The sequence below is a fragment of the Varroa destructor genome, unplaced genomic scaffold, assembly GCF_002443255.2.
Source record: "Varroa destructor unplaced genomic scaffold, Vdes_3.0 BEIS01000005.1, whole genome shotgun sequence".
Classification (NCBI taxonomy): domain Eukaryota; kingdom Metazoa; phylum Arthropoda; class Arachnida; order Mesostigmata; family Varroidae; genus Varroa; species Varroa destructor.
The window spans coordinates 5,719,913-5,743,573 of NW_019211458.1; the positions used below are offsets into that span (position 1 = coordinate 5,719,913).

Below are 23,661 nucleotides of genomic sequence, written 5' to 3' on the forward strand. Positions count from 1 at the left end.
AAAGAGAATCGCCAACAACATTTCTTTAACAACGGGAACTAAGCTTCCTTGATGAAATTTGGAGACTTCTTTGAATAAGGTTCTCGAATCGAACCCACAAAACGATAAATATGTACCGCACTGCGAGTAGGACCTCCATGTGGAGAAAGCAAGCGCTAATTTGACTCAGGTTTCATTAGCGCCACCGTCACCTCTGTATAGTGGATTGCAGCCCGCGCAATGCAAAAAACAGGTACATGTTTGGCTTGGCTACGAGTGTCTTACCCATGCATTTATCGTCTATGTTTGCCGTCCCAATATGCCCCCCGACTATCGTGCCGGCTAACACTTCTCGTTTGAGTTAGCTCGATTTCGACTGCTGTCATTGATTAACGCGCGCACTAGAAGCAACTTTGGTAGCTAAGAAGGCCAGAGTGGTTAGCGCTGTATTGAGCATAACCGTCACCGGTTTCATGTCCGGTAGCAATTATGTTGTCTCACGTACCCGATGCCGGTCGGCATTGGGAATTTCTGAAGACACCAAGAAGGCTTTAAAGTGCGAAATAACTAAGGTCTGCCGGCCTCCACCTAAATGTTTTGCTATCCGTCGGATCTCGCCATTATCAATTTATTATTTCGAAATAAAATAGACATAGGCACTTGTTCATTCATATGGACTGTAGCAAAATATGTACTTTCGCAGAAAAAATGTCTAGTCAAATCGACGATTAAAGTCGTCAATACGGTTCTTGCACGCTTTATCTTACACGTCCGTACAAATTGCTTGTTTTACTTACTAGTAACTACTGTTCCTCTGCGGGGAGCATTGTTGACGAAGGTATATATATTATTCAGAAAGGGCAAAGACCAAACTTGAATAGCTCTGATTGTTGTGCTATGAGTCAATGGCCAAAAACCACGCTTATTACTTTTCATTTCATACTCAATATTTTGAGCAGTAGATTACCTGTCGTTACCAAAACTATTATGAGCCTTCTTGAACTTATCGATAGTAACTATACAAAGAAAATGACCAGACGAGCACGATTTTTTTAGTTCTTCTTGGTGTATAGCTACGGATAAACTAATTCCCTATGAGTGTTGTATGGTATAATGTTACAACTGTGATATATATTTATTGCTTTTGTGTAAATATAGTCTCATTTTTATTTAATTCAGCTAAAATACCTTAATACCTCGTATAGATTAGCTGAAAATAAGTAGTTCAACTATTAATCGCTAAATCGCTTAAATACTAAAATCTCAATTTGGCTTAGCTCATTTAGGTTTCAGATAATTTATAGTTGTTGCTGAGTTATTCATTGACTAAGTATAGATCAACACTTACGATCTTTTGATGCCGTTGCTTGTAATCGCGGCTGAGGAGAAGGCAAGAGATCGGGCAGAGTCCTCAGCGCAGAAAATGAGGCAAGGCCGCCAACCTCCTGTAAGGTCGGCTAAGCAGTCCTTAATGTCTCCTTTGTCCTTTTGAGCATAGTCACCCGATTCCCGATCGCGTTTCCAAATAACCACTTTTTTATCTCTTGAGCAGGTTCCAAATAGACCCCCCTTGCCGTTTTCAGTACAACTGAACTCTTTGGGAGCAAAAGCGCATGCCCAAATAACACGTTGGTGAATATTGCAGCTTTTATCCACATAGGCAACCTGAAAAAAAACAGTATATTTTCATTGGGGGGCGGGGGGGGGTATGCAAGCTTGGCAGTGTTCTAAAATACTCCTGTATTATTCTAATTCCAGGCTGAGCTGACGATATATAAGGGTTTTATACTGAGTCACAATATAATGGAGTTGAATCAAGGAGTGCTAAGTACTGTTCCGGTTAAGATCAAATAATATTAGCTATCCAACTAATGAGACACCTTTTCAGGTGTCATACGTAGTTACGTCGATGTTACCTTAACATAGTTAATCTCACGATCGGTTCCCTGAAAAGGTTTTTCCCATAAAACCCAAGTGCGATCCCGAGAAACCGTTAGTATTCGTTGGCCATCATCACTAAACGCCACGCAAGTAACAGTAAGCTGGTGGTGTTCTAAACGCTGAATCACCTAAAATGAATTTGTTTGTGAAAATGACTATAAAGGTTACTATAGAACTGACTGGCGTTACATACCTAAGCATCGCATACAAGCATTATTTTATAAAAATCAATGTTAGCATAGCTAATTATCTTGACCATAGCATAAACTTGACCGGGTCTTGATGGCATGTTGTTCCAAATTGTTAAAGATTCAAGTGGCATACTTTAGGGGATACCCGCTAATTAGAGTAATAGACAATGCCAAAGTCAAACAATGTTCTACGATTGATATCAGTTGAAAATCTAGTTTACTCAGATAATTTTCGGGTGAAGTAAATTCGTATAAATCACTCGAAATGCCTAGAAAGTTTATCAGGCGAAACTTGAACAGAATTTTTATCAATTCTTCACAAACAACCATAGTACGATGAGAAATTGTGCATTTCATGAAAGCTACACCCGTCGCAAAGAGGAGACCTTAGTAATCCGACATCGGTAGAGTATGCCGAGTTATTCTAATGACCCTTAGTGTCGATAACATCGAACAAGAATCGATGCGGAAAAACCAACCTTCCATGATCTAGTATCCCAGAGTAGCACAGCAGCATGTTTGACCGACTGAGCTTTACACGACGAAGCCACAAGCAACCCGTCCGCCGATGCTGCACATGTAAAGACTTCGTACCTGTGTGACCGTACAAAAAAATCTGGGCAACTTGTGGCTAACTTTTTTTGCTACTTCTTATAATGCATCTAATAATGTTAGTAAATGACAAAACAATCCGTTTACGCCTAAAAACAAGCGTATAGCGGAACGAGTGCATACCAAAATATTTAAAGCTGGCTTTGATTACCTTTTTGGTCTTCCGTTGTAACAAGTTTCTGATTGGGAAATGTTAATTCTGGTCAATAAAATTTCTCCATCCACACTGCAATTTTCTTCTTCGATTTCAATGCAAAAAACAATGTTCAAAGGTATAGTAGGCCTGTTGTGCATATATCTAAACTGGTACGCTACGCTGGTACATTAAGGTAAGCAACAAAAACTGAGAGTCTGTGAAACATTGTTGACTATTTTGAAAGGCAACATTATTTTAGTTCATCGCTCAAGTGTTCCGGGCGCAAAAGGATACGGAATCAGTCTCAAAACAGCCTTCTGAATTATTTTACTGAACATACTAATAAAAATTAGTAATCAAATTTAACACAAGCGAGTACTTAGTAGAATCAAGTTCACAGGAATTGGTTTGTTAAACCAACTAGTCATCATCTTGAACATACATACGCAACAGCAGCCCTAAACGGCACTGGACTCTACGTAGATTTATCGCCGTTTTAATGTTTGTAAATCCTAACGTTTCAAAAATAGAACAGATAGGGTCTTTTTAGAGTGATGGGATGTGACCAAACTTTGATTGCCTTGGATGCCGTATTTTATCGTATTAATGGTCGCAGACAGTCTATAACACAACAAAGAGCTGGCACAAATGCATAGCATTGTAGAATCATTTGTTGTTGTTCATTTTAATATTGCTTAAGAATCGAGTAATGGCTTACCCATGTCCATAGAGTTTGCGAACCTCATGCCATAGTGTGTTTTGGGCGAGATCTTCTTCGTGCGGCGGTGCGGTTAACTCTATTGTTCGGAAATAAAAATCCTCTTGATTGTATTTAAGATCATCATTTTGGCCCTCGTTAGTGACCTGAAACTGTTTTGGCCATATACATAACTATGCTTAATATTATTTTCGCGAAGCATTTAATATTGGATTTAACAATGAAGCTTTTCTTAGAACACTAAGCAGCATAAAACACTAGATAATTTTTGCACCTACGTCCTCGCACTTTGCTTCATGGGAGATGCATCCAGATTGATAAAAAAAATTAGATAGAGAAACCTTTATTGTTTGTTCAATCAAGAAGGTCAGAATAGTCGAGATAGCATAGTGATACAACTTTGTCAAGATTGATTTATCGGCAGTCAATAAAATATCATACCGCAAAACGCACTGTTGAGCACTGTATTCTAGACAATTGTTTACCACTAGAAGTTTCGGAAAAATCTCTTCGAAACAACCAAGTATGCCTCCCAAGTTTGAGTTTATCAAAAAACCAGGTCAAAATCAATCATCAAATAATAACGTGCTCGCTTACGGTCAATTCTGACTGACGGCAGTTAATCAGTTCCATCGACCTAAGTCGGGAAACTGTAGAGTAGTGATAATAATTAAGAAAAAATACCTTTTTAAAATTATACTCTTGATTCTAGCTGCATGAGAGATCAACTTTGCAATATTATCATTTTTATTGGAGTTTTTGCGTAGACATATGTACGTAGATCTGTAGCTTATGAAAACTTGACGTTTGCTATACAGAACATTCCTGCTAAAACAACAAACTTATAGTTACATGTAATTTTGCACAAAAATAACGCAGTGCGCAACAAAAAGCCGTTTGAGGAAAACCGAAACATGCAGTAAAAGGTAACGAATATCATTTAGATTCGTTACTTTTGTTTGTTTCATGATTTTCTAAATATTTGTATTTTGTTCATTATTTCTTGCACAAGTTTTTTTCTGTTCTTCCAATAAATTTTGTTAGTTTTTCCAAGATTAACTTTTATTGGTTTTCTTATACATTTTTATAACTTCCTACCCTATAGTTTTAATTTGCCACTTGTTTTTCGTTACATTAAGCTTTCAATTGCTTTAAGTATGTGTATCATTTTAGGAAACGGCGAAGTAGTTTTATTTCTAAATTCATATTATGTCCTCTTAATCTGACAACTCGAGAATACATTATAAGGACATGCTTTTAGAGTAAGAAAAAGTTTTACAATGGTACATGGTACTTGGCAATTCAGTGAAAGAAATTAAGAAAACCGGCAAGATTTTTCCAAGAACATTATAATATGAATATAAAATGGGGAAAAAAGCGTATCATTTATATTAGTTTTTTCCTAAATAAGTTGTGGTATCAGAATATTTTTAACAGAAAATGCCAATTAGATACTTAAAATCGGCAAAAACTGTTTGCCTTCAACCACCATTTTAACTCACTAATCATACCTTAATATCCGATTCGTAAAGGGCTTTGTTCGAAAGACCAAGAGCAGCAACAGACGCTCCTTCCGGCAGCAGCTTTACGTCAACATCATTTACCAAAGTCTCACCAGAGATTCTGTTAATATTGGCAACAAAATTTCGGGTTGCGTTGAAAGATCGTAGCACTTTCTCTTCCGCTCCTGAAACCCGTTTTATGCACAAAATCAGTTTCATTCACACTACGTAGCCTATAATACAAATGATTCAGTTAAAAATCAGTAGTCTTACAAGGCAGTGTATATATTGAAGCTTTGTATCTTTTTCTAGCGTTGCTAGGCCCTACGTTAAACTAGAAGGCGATAAGTTGTTGGTAATTGATCAATACATTTGTAGTGGTTTGACGATTCACCACTTCAGCAGGTTAATCTCACAGAATTTAAAAAAAAAACTGTATAGGTCGGGAGACACAAAGCCACATGCAAATCTTCGTATTAATAAATTTGTACATGTGTCGTAAATATCTTTAATGAATTTTCCCATCCGCAATGTAAAAAGGCGGATGGCTAGTTACAGGAAATACAGAAAAATATGGAGACCTCGTTTTGATTGTCACAAAACAAACTACTGTGTAACCGACCGGACACAAAAGCAGTTTCTGAGAGCGCCGCGATACAAAACAGATCATGGCCGTGTACTTGAGGTCTAGCCAATTCGCGCCACACTGTCGTCTTGTCCTCAGGCTTGCGCCACTTTCCATGTACCCTTGTCGTCTGATCAGTTGAGCAGGACAGCAGATATGAACCGCCAGGAGACCACGTGAGCCCTGTTACTGCTCGAAAATGTCCACCCGGGACAACGCATGGTTTCCACTGGTCCTGTGAGGAAGTTAGATGTCAGGTTTAAGTTGATCAAGCCAGTAGAATGCAGTCTATAAACAGTCTCTGTTTTAGGTAGGTTCGTAGCGCAGCTTATTGCTAGCAAGCTGAAGCACTAAAATCAGCCCTGGAACATGGCATCAAATATTACGCGTTCACGTTTCATATCGCACACAACACTTGTCGCCTTAGCTGCATCACGAAGGCAGCGAAAAAGGCAGTGCTCCAGGTATGGGTTTTCAGTCCCCATGATTTTATCACGCACAAAATCATTACTATAGAACAAAGTCAACGTATAAATAAGATAAAAAGACGCGAAATAATCTAATAATTGATTTGATCCCACAAGTTTCCGGTTAAAGAGCGCAAGATCTGCTAAAAATCATGAGGCTATCCAGCATATGATTCAGCATGGTTATTACGTTGCAACTTGTAACCGTCGTTAGATTTCATTTTCCCGAAACATCTTTTTTATCGCAATTAATGTTTTCTGGCACCCACAAAAGTATTTTCACTCGGTAATATTCTAAATAAACTCCATCAAAATCCGATTACAAGTTTAGAAGAACTTATTGTCTTTATAAAGAAATATCGGCTTTGCTTCCTTAGAGCGTCGCTTTAGTTACATTGAGTTGAGAACAGTTCAGAGAAGCAGCGCACCAATTTTTTTCAGACCAGATTTGTAAACAGTACGTGCGTGAGACATGGTAAGCTCATTAATGGCATTAGATTTTTAGGTCGAAATATTCTATTGACTGCTGCTTAGCTCTGATCTAAATCAATGAAGGCACCGAAATAGGACAAACAAGTAAAACCGTAACCACTGTAGGACAACGCTGAAATTTATCAATGATAAATGATGAAATACCTCCGATCGATTAAATATAATTACTCCAGCCTTATAATATTAAACACATGCGTGAAACATAATTTACTTACACGATCCCCAATTTTGTGCCACAAATGCAGGCTTCCATGGAACCCATGCCCAAGGATTCTGTCTCCGGTGTGGTCCCAAACGGCGCCTATAAATCCTAGGTTATTTCCACCTACTCCACCAACTCGCAAGCGTTCTATCCAAACGTCACAGTTTTCTGCTTCAGCCGGAGACCACACTATCAAAGATTTGTCAATGGACGCAGATAGAAGACGCAGGTCTTGGCCAGGTCCCCAACGTACAGAGTATACCCAACCACTGTGACCTTCAAGGACAGTTTCTAATTCCGCTTGCAGACGCACACCTACAAAAACAAAGCAAAACGTATAACTACCGTTCGCCTGCGCAGAATAAGCGATGTGAGTTCTGGATGAGTATTATTATTAATCTAGTTATATAATAAAGGGAACCCCTTTTTTTAGCCGATAAAAGTACACAAGTGTAAACAAATGGTAAGTATTAGAGGTAAGCGTAAGAATTTAATAGAAGATCATAGCTCTCTGCTCAAAAAGATATAAGAAAGATTTTTAAAAGTATCTTGTCTTAACCTTTAAGGCACGAAATTCGTTCGTCAATATACAAATAAGCATCTTTTAGGTAAAGTGAAAAAAAAAAGAGTTTAAAAAAAAAGAGAACAATAATATTGTCTTTGAGGATTTAGAAACCTCTCACTTGTTAGAAACCTCTTTTCATGTGTGTAAGTGTTTTAAAACTTTACCACATTTTACCAAATGCTCTCCTTTACCAATTTGACAGATAAGGTTTATTATTAAGAGATTAGGCAAATACCTACTAGATATAGTTTAACAGCTGAACTTAGTTTCTCATTGCTTTATGGAAATTTTGCACCGGTCAGAGTAGAAGCCTTATGTATCATATATATTTGTGAGTATGGAGCTGTTCCTGAGCTCTTTTGATAGTTTACTATAACAGAAGTAAAAGACGTTTAAAGTGCAGCATGGGCAACTATTGCTGCGTCGTAAATATATGTGTAGTTTCTATTATATTTGAAGAACCACTTATTTAGTTTTTTTTTTTTCATTAAAGGGCAAACTTGACGTGTATCACCAAAGTTTAACAAATTTACAATACAATAGTGCAACTCACTAAGACTGATCTATGACTGGACTCTATATATTAAAAAAAAAAAAAGCTGAGAAAAAATGGGGAGAGACAGAGTTAAGGAACTTTAACTGTATCTAAATTGTTTTCAAGGTGTTTGGCGAGGCAAATTATGTTCTGCTTGTAGGTTAATATATTTGAAAATGGATTATCATGTAGACAACAAGCTACTCGAAGATCAAGTATTGCTGCCTCGAGATTCCGGAAAAATTGTTCGAAACGATGGAAATTTACGAAAATGCCGTTGAAGTGTGCTTGACAAGCAAGTAGAGTAACCCTTGTGAGTCCGATGAGATACGGAAAATCGAGAATCGCTACCCATTAAATAAGTGTATTCGGTTATTTAATTCTCATCAGTGGGGTTTACCGATCAACAATGGTCACCGGTTGGATTTCAACTTTGAGAACCATTATAAAGAATGAGATTGGACATTCTAGCCAACTTGCTTAAATAGCCGTTATTAATAGTATTATTACGTAGAGCAGTTACTACCGTGTCGCTAGAGAAAGCTGTTCCTTTCTCAGAGACAGTTTGAGTTTTATTTATTTCATACTTACATACTTTAGTTAAAAGTTTTATATGCTTTATATCACACGAATAGCAGGCTCTTGTATGGTTCGGGTATTACTATTACATTAATGCATATCACCGTATCGGATTATTAACAATAAGCTGAGAATGCTTCGACACATTAAAGCTTGGTAATTTCTTGAAATTTGTCAAACTTTGGAAGTTAACTGAGCTATTAACAAAGTCACTTTATGCGTCCTCACCATTAGTTTTGAATTCAGCCCTTGGCACGGTCGTTTCTTCGTCTTCAAGATCTCGGAAAGGCCCAAGTCTCCATACTCGAATAAGCGAGTCTTGCCCGCACGAAGCTACGAGAAGTTCGTCTGAAATGCGTTGTTTTTTTACGTTAAATTGCGGGCGGATAAGATACTTGCAGGAAAATGCAGATGATGATATTCTTTGTTGAGGGCTTTCAATGATAGAGACCTAAATTAATGGTTATTTAGAAGACCTGTTGCCCTTTATCTGAAATACATTGTCTTCAAATAAAGCACATTTCGAATCATTATTCAAGTATGGTATTCTTAATCAGTAGCGTAATCAGTAGACCTAGGAGCGAGATATGACCTATTTATGTAGCTTTTTTTTATTGGATATCGCTTATATTTTTCCGTCTAAGCTATCTCCGAGGATAAATTTTCGAAAATATTCAACAGCACCATACAAGGCATACGGTCGGGTCAGACTGATTAAAAAAATGTACGGTGGTAAGATCAGTACCAATAATATTTAAAGCAAATATAAAAATATTTGCATATGCTTATCTTGTGTAATGCTACTTGAACGTTTCGTTTTTAAGAATAAATTTATAAAAATATAATCATTTTAAATTTTGCATTGCTAAGCCATGTTCCAGTGCCTAACTCGGCTCATTAACAACAACGTTTTTTGGTGCGAAGCATAACTTTGCAACCATCAATATAATTCTAAACAACTATAGCAGCAACAAAAAATGGCTGTAATAATTTTTCTTGAAAAGCTTAGATTCTGTATTATCCTAACAACAAGAAACGCTGCCTGTAGTACAGTGAGAACCTATTTAGGGTACATAAAGGCTTGAAAGTATAATCATAACCACGTTGGTCATCCACAATTGCACCCTTAGATATTAACAAAAACTCAAATGAATTTTAAAAAGTACTGGCATTCAACTGAAAACAGAACTCCGCGTCTCATGGCTGCAAGTGTAAAAGACAACATACTGTACCATCGTGACAGAAAACTAGAAATCGACTTGTGGTTACACTTACCAATAGTACTCTGTGTGTGCCGCTCTCGGATAACTGGACGCACATCAATGCCCCGTATCCAGTCCTCGTGCCCAGTAAGGACACACACCTCACTGAAATATTCGCTTTGATCTCCACTTGCTTCCACTAGTTCAAGGACTTGCAACTCACAAGACGTCCATGCTACGAAAAGTAAAAGAGTATCACGAACTGGACCGGCATGAAGGCGAACACAAAGGGGGGTGTCCCGACCACGTCGTACACTGCATATCTGACGAGGAAGTGATCCTGATAATAATTAAAAATAAACACACTATGTAATTATAGAAAAATTTAGCCAACATAAGAAGCATAACTTCACATCACTAATTACAACAGATTTAATGTGAGATATTAAGTTAATACATAAAGTCAGAGCAAAACGTACTTTACTTTGTTTGGCTTACTTTCTATACTATGTTTTTTTAATAGAAACGCCAATATGAGTATGAATGCTACGAGGGTGCGATAACGATAGCTCTGTCTAAAAAACGCACGCCAAAGCTGCTGTTACGGTCCGTTCTCTTCGGATCCGTGCATTCATCTTTAATTCATTTGAAACATCCGTATACCGGGACAATGTTTCGATCGGCACAGACGGAATTCTAGAGATGAGCGATAGATAATTTTCATGATTGTAATAGCAGTCATTATTATTACCAATATCAGGGCCAAATGGCTTCTGTTACTCAACTTTCCGGGTAACAGGCCGAGCTATACTTATATACATCATCCACTCATTCTAACCTATGAGCCTTGAAGTCATGAACCATTCATTTTTGTTTTATACATATACATGCAACCTATTAAGTTACCTTGTCGAACTCGACATGTAGTTTTATCTTTCTACGCTTCTATTGCATCCCCGTTCGAATCCATTCATCTGACCGGCTGATTTGTACATTCCGACCCCGAAATCTCCCTCCCCGAACTGAAATGCCGTTAACGTTGAAAAATAGCAGACACGTTCGGAATCAAAGGATTTGTTTGGTCATTAGTTGATAGCTACTTGTCGGAAGTTATGTCACTAGAACTTCCGGACAAAAAAATCAATCGTCGGCTCGGTTTTTAGATCGTAATTATAGATCACAATCAGCTCAAAAAAGCGAAGCAGTGCAAGACCAAAGTCATGACGCGCCTGAACGTTGTCCTAGGCGTACATCTATCTGGAACAACATATCACAACTCACGAAAAAGAGATTATGATTCCCTATAACTTTTTTAACTCCTTAATTTAATTTGTTTAAGCATATTTGACGTGTTGAATGCGATTGAAAAGAAATTGCTTAAATAACAGAACAAAATCCTTGTCTGCGTCGTCATTTTGAATGTTTAGTAATGAATGAGGCACCAATCCCAGTGTTCGAGAGCTACTCCGCCGAAACTTTAGTGTAATTGTGAGCTTACTTCTTCCCGATATCAAGCGAAATCCACTTTCTCATTACCTCGGACCAGCTTAACCGCAACACAATACACACCACCCCTAATATGTAAAATAGTGCGGTAAAAATGTTTAACTTTAGGGATATTAGTTGTCTGTAGGCTTCGAATTGGATCAGTGTTTTCTGGAGGGCGAATTGAGGCTCATTCTTGTCCTAGAACGTAATAAATATCTTAGGGTTTAGAAGAAGCGTGTTGTAGGGAAAGCCCGTATCCTAAAAAAAGCCCATCGGGGATGGGATTGTACAAATACTACAGATGCTATTTCATAATGGTGTGGTATTCTGCGGCATTCTTTTTGTATTCGAGTTACGTTTATATTTTTTGAAACCGTTCATTCAGATATTCTCGTCCGAGCTTTTAGCACGTGAATCGTAGTGAGTTGCGGAAAATATTTGAATGGCTTATAAATACGGATTCTATCGTAAAACTACATCGGTGGAAACAATCTGCCGTATAAACTTTGTATTCGGAAAAGCTTCTATTGCTAGGAACACCGTGTGCTACTGCTCTCAAAATTCCAGAAGGGAAATTTTTAACCTAAATGTGAATATATAAAAAACGTCTCTGCGAAGGTAGGTAGCGAAAAGTTGAGAGCTAAAGTCCCCGTCTTGAAGTACACAGGTGTTAGCACTGACATTTGGTGCTTGTCACATCTCCTTGTTTCGATCAAATGAATAGCGTGAAAAATTATTAGATGAGTGCCGCAGAATAAGAGCGGCGGTCAAAAACGAAGAGATAGAGAAGCTTGCTTCCCTTTGCTGACCGATTCTTGCACCGAACTGTGCCCATGATCAAAGATGGGTCTTCTAAAGTTATTGCAGACGGGTACATCACAACGTGGATACAACTATAGTGTTTGTTTAGCGGGTTTTATAAGTCCTGGACTGTCGACCGCGACTGAAGTGTACTGTCGATAATTGGAGAGGGTGATGAAAAACCCCGCATTAAGCAGTCGTGCCCTGTGAACTGAGGTAAACCATTCCTACCCCACGACAATGATGGACTCCATACAACAAAAATCCAAAAGTTACAGTTGAAGGCTCTCTGCTATTCGTTATACCTGTCAGACATTGCTCTCATAGATCACCATTTTTTAAAGATCCTACAAACTTTTTAGTAGGAAACTCCCGAAGGCCCGATTATTTGTTAATTAACATATATACAATAAACCTAAAAACTATGAAAATAGTAGGCTCTATATTTTACTGGACACAACTGGTACATTTCAACAATAAGATCCTGCAAAAACTATTATTAATTGCATCGAATCACTGAAAAACTTATTTTGGTTTAAAATTAATGTGCATATTCTTCTGTACCCTTCATATCGGAAGGTACTTAGTGATGAAAAGAGGATTTTAAGTCTTTTATTATTTATTTATTAAGTCTTTCTCTAGCGACAAAATTTCAAGGTTTGATCTTAAGCATCATCCATCAGTTGCAATCTATGCTACGTAAGCATCAAAGGAAACCTTTCCCAAACTTTGAACATCAAGAAATGGGTTAACTTACAGAGATAGGTCTTCCTTTCAAAATAAGGAGAGCTACTTCTATCTAATTTCCATTGGCAAATATTCATTATTAAGCAATTATACCTATTATCATTAATATGACTACTACAACGTTATAAGAAGATCTGAGAATCAATGCAGTTACCTGCCATAAGCCATTGCATTGATAATGTCTGGCCTTGGATTGGTCCAACTTAAATGAACTATTGAAGGGTTACAAAAATACCCTAAACAAGGATTACTGAGAGCACGTACCAGTTCCAATGTTCCAGACACGTACAGTGTCGTCGGTAGAGCCCGCCGCGACCCAATGTGAACCATTCTTTCGGAAAGCGACATCACCACACATAAGTGCCGAGTCCGCTTTCATCTTGGCTACTAACGACCCATGTTTCCACAGTCTACACGATCCATCCCTAGAGGTTAATAATTGAAACAATATAATGCGAAAATTTCCAAATTATGAATTTATTTATGCACATTGTAGGCAAACAAATCGGCCGAAATATCGCTGATCAAGATTTCGAATCTATCCTCATATATGCAGAGGGAGGCCAGGGTTTAATCGGAGTGTTATTTGCAGTTTGTTTCTACGACTGCATCCGAAGAAAATGGATACTTCGTTCTTTCATGTACTGATGTATCAGTCATAATATTCATGTGTATATGATAAAACCTCCGTTCATTTTGATTGCGGCCTTATTTCAGGAACGCTTTTTTAATAAGGGGGTTAGCGTTGTCGTGTCGAGATTCGTCGGACTCTGGCTGAATAACACTTCTTACGTAGTAATTCAGCGGGCTTAAGTCTAAGCTACTTGGAGCCATTTGTGCCTATTCCAAAGTACACTCAGATCTTGAATCAATTAGTCCTGCACTAATCCAGCCTGTCCTGCACCAGAATCATGCATCATCCTGTTCAAACGTGTATGGCCTTCATATCGACGTTTCAGCTGTTAACGATTGCACAACGGTTTGCAGAATATTTAAATAACCTTCTTTAGCAATTCATTCGTGTTTCCTGAAAAAGTATGGTGGCATCACTTCTTTACAGGACCTTAAACTTACGCATGAACATTGGCCGGAATTTTGTCTACAGTAGGCCTATATTGTCGATTCTCTATTAAGGATGCTAGATTGGCAATCATTTCTGCAATCACTTGTTGGATCGATGATAAAGTGCTCGTCAGAGGGCAACCGAATACCCTCTGCTGCTTAATTCTTAAGACTATTAAGAACCAAACAAGATCAAACGAATTTTAAGGTGCTAGCGGTGTCAGAGAGATCTGATTTTTATAATATTTGATGCGCATTTCGAGAACAACTAAATAGTTGATAGCCATACCCGCATAGAATGGTTATCCGGTCACTACGTTTTTTCGATAAAGATGTTATCAGGACATGAAGATTATCAGACACGCACTTTTTGACGTTGACTAGCAATGGATTTTACTTCTACGTCCACGTATTTCCTTGCGACACCGCCCTCTATTTTATCTTTGGTAATTGCAGAGGTGCCCGCGCTGATCTTCAGTCAAATCCCGCTTTCTGATATGGCTATACGTTTGTTTGCATATTTTTTGGAATGAACTCTGATTTAATAGTACAGGTTTTGAATGCCCTCGTAAGCAGCGTGTGGCTATTAAAAAAAAATACAAATTCATTCCAATTACTCTATATATACACGACTTTGTTGATAAAGGTGTGTGTATAACGGAAATGCTTCTATATTTTCGATCACGAAATATTACTGTACACGAGCAAGTATCTATAGTCATATATCGGAGAACTGCTGAAAAAAGTACTCACTATTTTTTAATTAAATGGTTTTAATATTACATAGCTCTAATAACATAAGCCGCGTTGGCGTCGTTTGATAGCTGAGTTTTACGGTAGTAGACATGCTAAAGTTGTTGGAGTGCCCTTTATTCACATCCAAAAAAAAAACAGAGCGCCTTGAAGATAAGTGTATTCGCAATATTTTACAATTTAATTAACACCTACGAACACGAAAAAAATATGTACTATTTATTGCGAAGATATGCAATAAGAAAAAACTGCCCAAACTGAGGGATTTGTTCAGGACATTTTGATACAAACGACGCTTCTTGTGATTATGAAATAGAGAATCGCCGTATAGCCCGAAGCCTGCACGATCAGACTATCACATGTTTCGCTCTCTACAGAACCCTTTTAACGGTTTTAATTTAATTTCAATGAGGGATTCAAAAATCATTTATCAAAATTTTTCAGTTTTCAGTATTATCATTGTATTGTTACCAGAAAAATAACAGTTAATAATGACAGAAAATTATCAATCAAAATAGCGCATATTTAGCTAGAATATAAAACAATATTTGCTTCAGTCTTGGCTTAGAAGCTGTCAAGACAAGCCCTTATTATAACTGTGTGTAGCATATATATTTGGGTTGTGGTAAATTTGTTGCTACTATCAATGATACTTCATTGTATATACAAAACAATTAATTGATGTATCATGAGTGTATCCTTTGTTGATATAAATGTTTACCTACTTTACTACTACGACTAATCATAAATCTATTACCTTGAACATGTAAGAACACAATTATCTGAAGAACAGCTGACGGAGGTGATCTTTCCCGTGTGTCCTGAAATGACACGTTTCGTTGAACCTCGGCCACCTGCAAACTAAAGAATATTCGTACAATGAACAACGATGAATATTACATAAATTGAAAACTTTTCTGAAATTAGAGGAATTCAGTGATTAAGAGCAGGAGATATACTTGTGATAGTAGTAATTATACTCCTTATTTATCACGTATATTAATGTATCATGCATATTCCCAAAATATGACTCCATATTTTTGAGGGTCACATATTTTTGCCAGCTTACACATTTTCGTTCACCGTGACATTCTATCGCATCGCATATGAGTCGTCCTTAAAGTTCAACTCAGAATATTGTATTAATTATTAATTAACAGATATTTTACTATCGCAGCGAACAAGGACTTCGAAATTGTTTATTGCTCTATTGCCAAAAAAATAATGTCGGATGCTTAAGGATTGTATGCAAAATACGGGTAGTTTACTTTGCGTCTGAGCTATCCTATATTTTTTAATTTCAAGCGTGTATTTGTGAAATTCGCAGCCCTTCTGCAGCGTGCCCTCAAAAATCAGCCCCAAGCTAATGTCTGCTTCACTACTGTAGGTGCTGTAAGGTGACACCAGCAGTAATAACGTATCACTGTAAACTTCAAAAAAACGTAAAATAAACGTAACAATGTAAACAATAATACATATATTTCAACAGTTATTATAATTTTATTAATCAACAAACCTTTTCGGGGCTACTATATAGCAACCGATTTTGGAAAGGAATGCTACTGGAGCCTCAACTTCACAAATGATTACGAAGAACGGACCACTGAGCACATCTGTCAACTTGCGTCATTGAATTAATTATATTTAGCATCGACAGGCCCAACAAATACTCGCTAATTTTTGAGAACAAATCCAACCATGACTGTACAGTTTTGTTAAAATATTTTGAGCAAAAAATCAAAGAAGATCCACGATCTCGCGTTTCTACAGGACTGTGATCACAAGTTCAGAGAGCATTGCGGGATATGCATACTGCACTATCGCTTGTATAAAAGATGATCTAGCCTAAGTCATGCTGAATGTCTCTGGCCTCAGTTCAAACAGCATATACTTCTATATAGCAGCGCAACGAACCGTTTTCCAGCTGCATGCTGTGGCTAAATATAAATTCATGCTCTCTGTAAGTCCAGAAATGTGTGCAAGACTTGCTAAAACCACGTATTATTCTGGTAGTAGTCATAATGAGCGGTACATGAGTTCATAAAAACAAAGCACTGGTTTCATATTTTATTGATAGAAGTGGCTCGATGAAATGTTAGAGTCCACCGCAGTTGGTATGGATATGACTTACAGGAACATATGGAGTCTTTAAAAATACTGACCGGACTTCTAGATTACCTAAATCCAAAATCTAGTTATTTAAAAATATTGAAGTATCTTTATGTTTGGAGTTTTACGTTCGGTGTCGCAGTTAGGCATTCGATCAGATGACTTTCTTCCGACGACGACCACAGCAAGAAAAGCTACTGCAAAAGCGTTTGCCAAGGATGTTTTCACAGCTCAAGTTTGAGGTTCGAAGGCGACCAGATATCATCCTGGTTTTAGCTATAAACCGTACCAACTAGCAATTTACTTACGTGTGCCATATGACTAAGTGAAAGGCCACGGAAAACCAATGTAGAGTTATGGGGAGGTATCGTTGCTAGGTTGAAACGTAAATTAATTGACGGAAATGCACTATCAGAAGTGAAGCCTGTGCCTTCATGTGACCCAACACGAGAAAATTTAGCTGGTCCTGACGCCAGAAGGATTGATAGATTTATAGCTCTTTTTTCTTGGTGCATAGCCATTTTTAGTTGCTGAAATGATTTGTCTGGGTAACTCCGAACTTTAGTACGATGTATTACTGACTATATATTAGTGACTATAATAGTATCGTTCGACCATGGTCGTTCCCTAATACTTATTATTTCTGTAAACTATGATAAACAGTTAATCACATATCTAAGGTTGCTCGCCATTCTCGGCCGGTGAACACCATTAACTTGTATGAACATTTACTTTGCCCAACACAATTTTCACTTGAATATTTATCATGTCATTATTGTCTATATAGCGGCAAATATCATCACTGTAATCGTTAACATGGTATACCCAGCTTCGAAGACGTACCATATACAATGTGGTGCGCGTTGCGCAACCCAGTATATTTCATAGAAGCATTTACGTGTTGAAAAAGGAAACTTACAATGAGTATAACTGTTTAAAATTATCAAATGAATACACCCATTTCACCTGCGAGCATAAATTAATACAACCCGATACAGATATTATAACGTCTTCATCGTGCATCACGTAGTACCCATGTTTTCATTTAACATAGGTAAAGCATCTTTTTTTTAATTTTGAGAGATTAGAACCTGTTTCTGCACACATATAGATTTCTTCCATATGAATAGTTATAAGTCCTTTTTCTTCAAACTACAAGCCACAGTTTATAAATATACGTTAAACGTGCATTTGCTTCGTGCCTACACAAACATTCGTTTCTAGGCTCATCTAAGCATACACGAATTTATAATTCGGAAGGGTTACAATTAGCGAAAGATATTATGTTGATCCTATTGCGAGACCCTCTTGTGTATACCATACAATACTTGGGTTTTTTTTATCATATGTCAGATTCCGTAAAGTCGATCTTGTTTTAAAAAAGATGCGCCTTCGTCATCAAACCCCGTGTTCTCACCGCGTGCTTTTATTGCTATCAGTCCTACTGCTTTGTTTAATTCTGAATATTCTCTTACATCATAACATTCCAAACAATAAGATTATTTTTTTTTTACGAAAATACGGAATATATCTACTATTCCACAATACCACCTAGTTATTGGAACCGTTTTTAGTATTGTTGAGCTCTCTAAAAACTAACATGAATATGACGCGAAGGACATGCGGCTTTGTTGGATACATCGGGCTTCCCCAAAAATCCTAAGTTATTAAAAACGTTCATACCAAAAAAGTCAGCCATCTGTCTATCTATGTTTTGGAAAAGTAGAAAACATAAGCATGCTGCTGTAACTCCAACGCCGCGTCACGACTATACCTATCTATCACTATCATATTTATAAGATCACATCTAAACCATAAATAGAAAATGTAGAAGAAAGCTTTCAGAACTGAAACTCTATATTTTTTTTTACAAAAAAAAGTTACCTTAATGATCTTTTGTTAAAGAAAAGATCTATTTAATTCTCACTATTTAATTCTAATGTTAAAAAAAAGTATGTTGTTCAGAAAATAGGCTGTTCAAATGTGGTCGTACAAGAAAAAACATCTTATGAGTTTAAAAAGGCTGCACTCCTTACTATACTATGAGGTTCTTGTAGTGCCTAGTGACCACTGAAGATGACGAATCCAGATTTACTGTATTCTTTACGAGCCAATCTCAGTATGTTTGAAATTACCTTCTCATTATAGTTGCGCTACGGATCACCTTGACATCGGTGAAACTAGATTATCTTATATAAACTTAATAGAGCTTTATGTGTCCAATAAATTTATAGCTAGACGTCTTTTGCAACTTTTGTAAGCTGTCGGCTTTGTGATATACGTTAAATTTTCTAAAATATTATACCCTAACATGTTTTTGTTTACATTGTCGGCCCTCTCTACCATAATTCAACTTTGTGCTAAACAAAGTGAATATTGTAGCCATGATTAATGCTGTTTCAGTTTTGATGAACTAATGATGACCAAAAGATTGTTCACCTCAAAATCATACTCGATAAGAGCGTTACACGCACTGTAGAACACAGTAGCCTCTCCAAAGTCATCCCGTATCCCTGAACTCGGATAGCTCCAACACAGACAACCAGGCGTGTTATTACATGCGACCGAACAGTATTCAAGGGTAGCATTAATAGTATCGTCACTTCTGAATTGTTTTGAAGAAGTCATGTCGAAGTTTTACTACCCAAGCACCAGGAGCAAAGATACCGCTCACAGCGGAACAAAGATAACTGCAAGAGAAATGTAAAAACTCTTGAATGCAAATATATTTTGTTCTAGGTCATTCAATAAGAGTTAAAAAAAATCGATAGAGTTAAGTAACGACATTAATTTGTATATTTTCAAGGTTGCGAGATAAATCTTTGATATGTTTGCTTATTTAAGTAAGGAGTATATATGCATAAGTAATAATCTGAGTCTTCATTTCATATCTATTAAAGTGGTTCATATCTATTAAATGTGAGTTAAATATTTTAGTTAGCAAGTATAGATTTACCCTAATCTGGATGAGATATTGCACTTGTCAATTAAATTTATAAAATATTATTTTCTTTTTTGGGCACTTGAATTTTCGTTCTCCTTGAAGATGGTCAATACACGTCGTATCGAAGCACTGAGGGTAGTGATATAGCATTTCCATAAACACGCTGGATTTGATATTGGGTGCGGAGAACCAAAGATAGATATATTCTGCTTAAATTAGAAAGCTTTCTTTAAATACTCAATTTAGACATAATCTAACAACTAAATATAATTTAAATAGGAAAAATCGATACCTTCAAATGAAGCTTTTCACAGTATTCCTTAACTAAATACTTTAGAATTGTCGTGATTTTCATTCGTAAAGCACATGGACTGATCGTGTAATTCCATTTGTTTGTTTTCAATGAGCGCTGTCCTTTCCTAAAGCAGAGGCCCTCTCCACCATCGGTTTTTGGCGGAGGCCGTAAACACGTTTCTACTCTGCCAGCTCGTAACGGTAACAGTCCTAAAGTCAGGTAACACTTTTCTGCTAGATGAAACTCTGGCTAGTAGTTTGCTTTCATGAAATTAATTCGCCGCCGGCTCAGATAAAGTATAGCGCTCTCAGGATGTTTTCAAGTTTCATTTTTAAATTTTTAAGAATACTAGGAAGGTCTACATGCGACAAACTCCACGCGGAAAAATATATTTGGAGGTATTTTAGTGAAGGCCCGCATGGATTTCTACAGTTCAGGATAGTGTATATATGGAATCGATGATAATCTATACATGAAATTGTTCCCATGTGTAAATAAATCTTTGATTAAAATGTGAGAGTTGGTTACCATTATATGTTTAAAATTAAATTTAGACCGCTCTTGAGTAACACCGTTAGCTACATACTTCATGCGTCATCTTTACGGCCTGCGTATATAAGTTCGACTGCGAATTTTTGATTAGAGTAGATTGTATCGTAGTAGTATGCGTTTTGACAACTTCTGAAATAGCTTTCAAAGTTATTTTAGTCAGTTGTAGTACCGAAATAATTATAAGGATTAAAATATAGTTCTGTGCAAAGGCTTTTCTCGCCTTGGTCTTTTATTAAACATGTCTTTAGACATATATTGCATTCGAACAATAAAAGAAAATCCAGCGAAGAACTTAACTGGAATGAGCTAAATGACAATAAACTAATTTGTAAGACGACATTCAGCCAAATGTGAAAAATTCGAAACTCGGAAAATTCCACTATATTTTACAAAAATAATTATATATTAATATCAAATATCATTGCCGTCGTGTAAATAGTTATGGCTTGAATTATTATAAATATTAATCTGATGTTCTCCTCAAAAATGCGTGGCGTATAAATAAGATTGTACATTTTATTTAAATTATCGCAACTTGTTACATCCTTTTATGCAAGCAATTATTTACTCCAATTTCCCTGATTTTTTCGCAAACTAACGAAGATTATGGTAGTATATTTATATAGCCGTCACCGATTTTTTCAATACGTTGGCAGCGTGTTTTATGGAAGAAAGGTTTACTTCATCACGAAAGCGTTCACTCGATCAATGAGCGCTAATTCAACTATTTTTATTTGGAATAGATGCCACTCGTGTAACTCCTCTTTTAACTGTCGTTACACACAAACCTTTTTGAATAGTTTATAAATTAACGCCTGGAATTACATTAATATCTGCCAAAAACGAAAGGAGATCAATAAAAAAAGCAGCTTTTATGACTGTTTGGCGGACACTCTTTGTACAACCTCATATTTGAGCTTTAAATTATTCTGGTACCTAAATTTACGATATCTGACGAAAGTCCTGAAGATTAGAACAGTTTCTATTTTATAAGGAAGCTAAATGATTCTCGTAAAATCTTCCTGACTATGGATTGGTCATTGGCACTTACAGCCACACATTCGATCTCGCCCTAGTCATCTATGTTTAGGGAAGTCCACGAACTTTCCGTGATAGCTTATTTGCCTGCTAATCTTATGGAGACATTGTAGTCTGGATTCGAACCCGGCCATAGACACACCTCGATTCAACCGAGAGCTAGCCGTCTCTGACGGCATGCCAAAAGGCGATACTGGACATCAAGCTCGAAACATGGGGAGGTAAGTCGAGAAAAACACAAACTTGTTCGCTCGACAATAGGCTGCCAGTACCTTAGGCACGTCTTCACTATTCTCTCAATAGACCACAATTATATTACTATGATTATATTCGATATATTAAAAATTGCTTACAAAAAGTGTGACTACTGCGACAAAGAATATTTTCAGTGCTCTAGTAATGACGAAAAACTCGATTCCTTTACACAGATTATAGTCTCTCATTTTTCTAAGGCACACTTCGAGATGTATTTTTAGCGGTAGAATAAAGCGCGTAAGTAGACGTCGATTTTTCCCAATTTATAAAAGAAGCCGAACTATCTATTAGTTTATCTAGTTTAGCCAAACCAGATGCAATACGTTCAAAAAGCGGCTTTTTTCTATATATCTGATCACCACTGTACAAAATCCAATCATGAACTTATGTGGGTTCTAAAAGCACTATGTGTGCTGAACTGTTTCCCCTTTTCTTGCTTTTTGGCGACATTTCCTGTAAAACGTCACGCTCTGTTAGTAAGTAGGATATATAAAAATAACATGAAGCTCCCGCTCCTTATATACTTTGCTCGTCCAAATTACAAAAGTGCCGTTGAAAGCGAACTCAGATACATAAAAGATACATAAACTTACAGTACGGTTAAACTCTTAATTTGTAAACCATGTGATTTCTATAAGAAGACGTAAAACCACGAGGTTCCTACATGCATAACTAGAGATTCTGGTGCTTTGGGTTATCTAAACGATTATTCTTTCCACCACTGTCTCGATTTCACAATTTTTCATCCCAAAATTGTAGAACTAACACATGTTTATGAAAGAATTGCAGCGAACCATCAGAGTTGTAAGAACGTTCCAGTTAAAAGAAGACGGGTTAGCTAAAGCAGGATAACTGCAACGGAATATCTATCTATCACTCGGTACACCTATATGTAGTTTACACTGGGTTGAGTGTGATAGCAACAAAGATTGAAGCTACGGTAGAATGGTATTCAGTAGGGTCTGAAGTTATTACGGTTAGTTTTTACCACGCGCTCCTGTACTTAAAAATCCCTAGCTGAGGGATATTATTATTATTACATAAGCGAGTCGTGGTTGGATATAGTAGAGATCATGCAATTATACAAGATTGATCGTTTGGTGAATGTATTTTGTATTAAACCTGACGCCTAAGACTGTGCTACTGCGTACCTGTTATGTATGCAAATTTGCGATAGTTTCTTTCTTCTGTAATATTTGTTTATAGTAATTTATATTCTACCTCTAAAAATGTTTTTTTATTTCAATATTTTCTTGATTTGACGCTCAAAATCAAGCATCGGCTCCAATGGTAATTTTTACTAGAATTATTCCATTAGTATTTTAAGCTCATTTAAATCATGTCAATCTTAATTTTAGTATGTATAGTTTTGAGCTAAGTTACCAACAGTGAAAAGCAGCCGTGCCGATACGACATTACTGAAAGTAGCACATAAATCAATAAGTCTAATTATAACTCTTTTATGTCAGCCTATTTCTAAAAAACGAAACTAGGTCAATACGGGGAACAATAGCTGATATATTTTTTAGGTACAAAATTGAATTATAATGTAACAGATTTGGCCGAGATCGCTGTAAGCTATTTTTGCCCTAGTCCAATTAGTGGCTTGTGGAAGCACGTAGCGTCCTTATCTAAGTTTTTAGGCATTCCTCTAGGCATTCGATTGTCCTATCAACTCAGTCAACCCAATCAGTTAAGTGTAATAGCGGCCTAGTAATACTGCTTATTGACTAATAAGTGCTCTAATATAATGAAAATGCAGGTAAGTCGATAGAATCTTTACTAATCTTTAACATTGAATGTGCAACTTAGAATGTTTATTACATACTAGCAACGCAAAAGTTTTTAATTATTAATTTCTACTTATATAT

The 23,661-nt window shown here is 36.8% G+C and overlaps 1 protein-coding gene across 5 annotated transcripts in view; it reads right to left on the reverse strand.

Moving 5' to 3' along the window:
• Elp2 (elongator complex protein 2) overlaps nt 1–23,661 on the reverse strand; it is a 30,712-nt gene that overhangs the window by 3,733 nt on the left and 3,318 nt on the right. For 2 of the 5 annotated variants that reach the window (XM_022807889.2, XM_022807887.2), the window contains exons 1-13: nt 19,943–20,065; nt 19,146–19,396; nt 15,355–15,458; nt 13,047–13,207; nt 9,820–10,086; nt 8,773–8,892; nt 6,879–7,180; nt 5,702–5,939; nt 5,089–5,264; nt 3,578–3,729; nt 2,591–2,705; nt 1,896–2,048; nt 1,328–1,644 (exon numbers count right to left, since the gene is read on the reverse strand). In XM_022807889.2, the coding sequence (XP_022663624.1) occupies nt 1,328–1,644; nt 1,896–2,048; nt 2,591–2,705; nt 3,578–3,729; nt 5,089–5,264; nt 5,702–5,939; nt 6,879–7,180; nt 8,773–8,892; nt 9,820–10,086; nt 13,047–13,207; nt 15,355–15,458; nt 19,146–19,334 (2,294 nt within the window). In that variant the 5' untranslated portion in view covers nt 19,335–19,396; nt 19,943–20,065. Of the gene's footprint in view, nt 1–1,327; nt 1,645–1,895; nt 2,049–2,590; nt 2,706–3,577; nt 3,730–5,088; nt 5,265–5,701; nt 5,940–6,878; nt 7,181–8,772; nt 8,893–9,819; nt 10,087–13,046; nt 13,208–15,354; nt 15,459–19,145; nt 19,397–19,662; nt 19,687–19,942; nt 20,066–23,661 lie in introns of those variants that run through there. The other 3 variants (XM_022807888.2, XM_022807890.2, XM_022807892.2) reach the window with 3 other exon arrangements.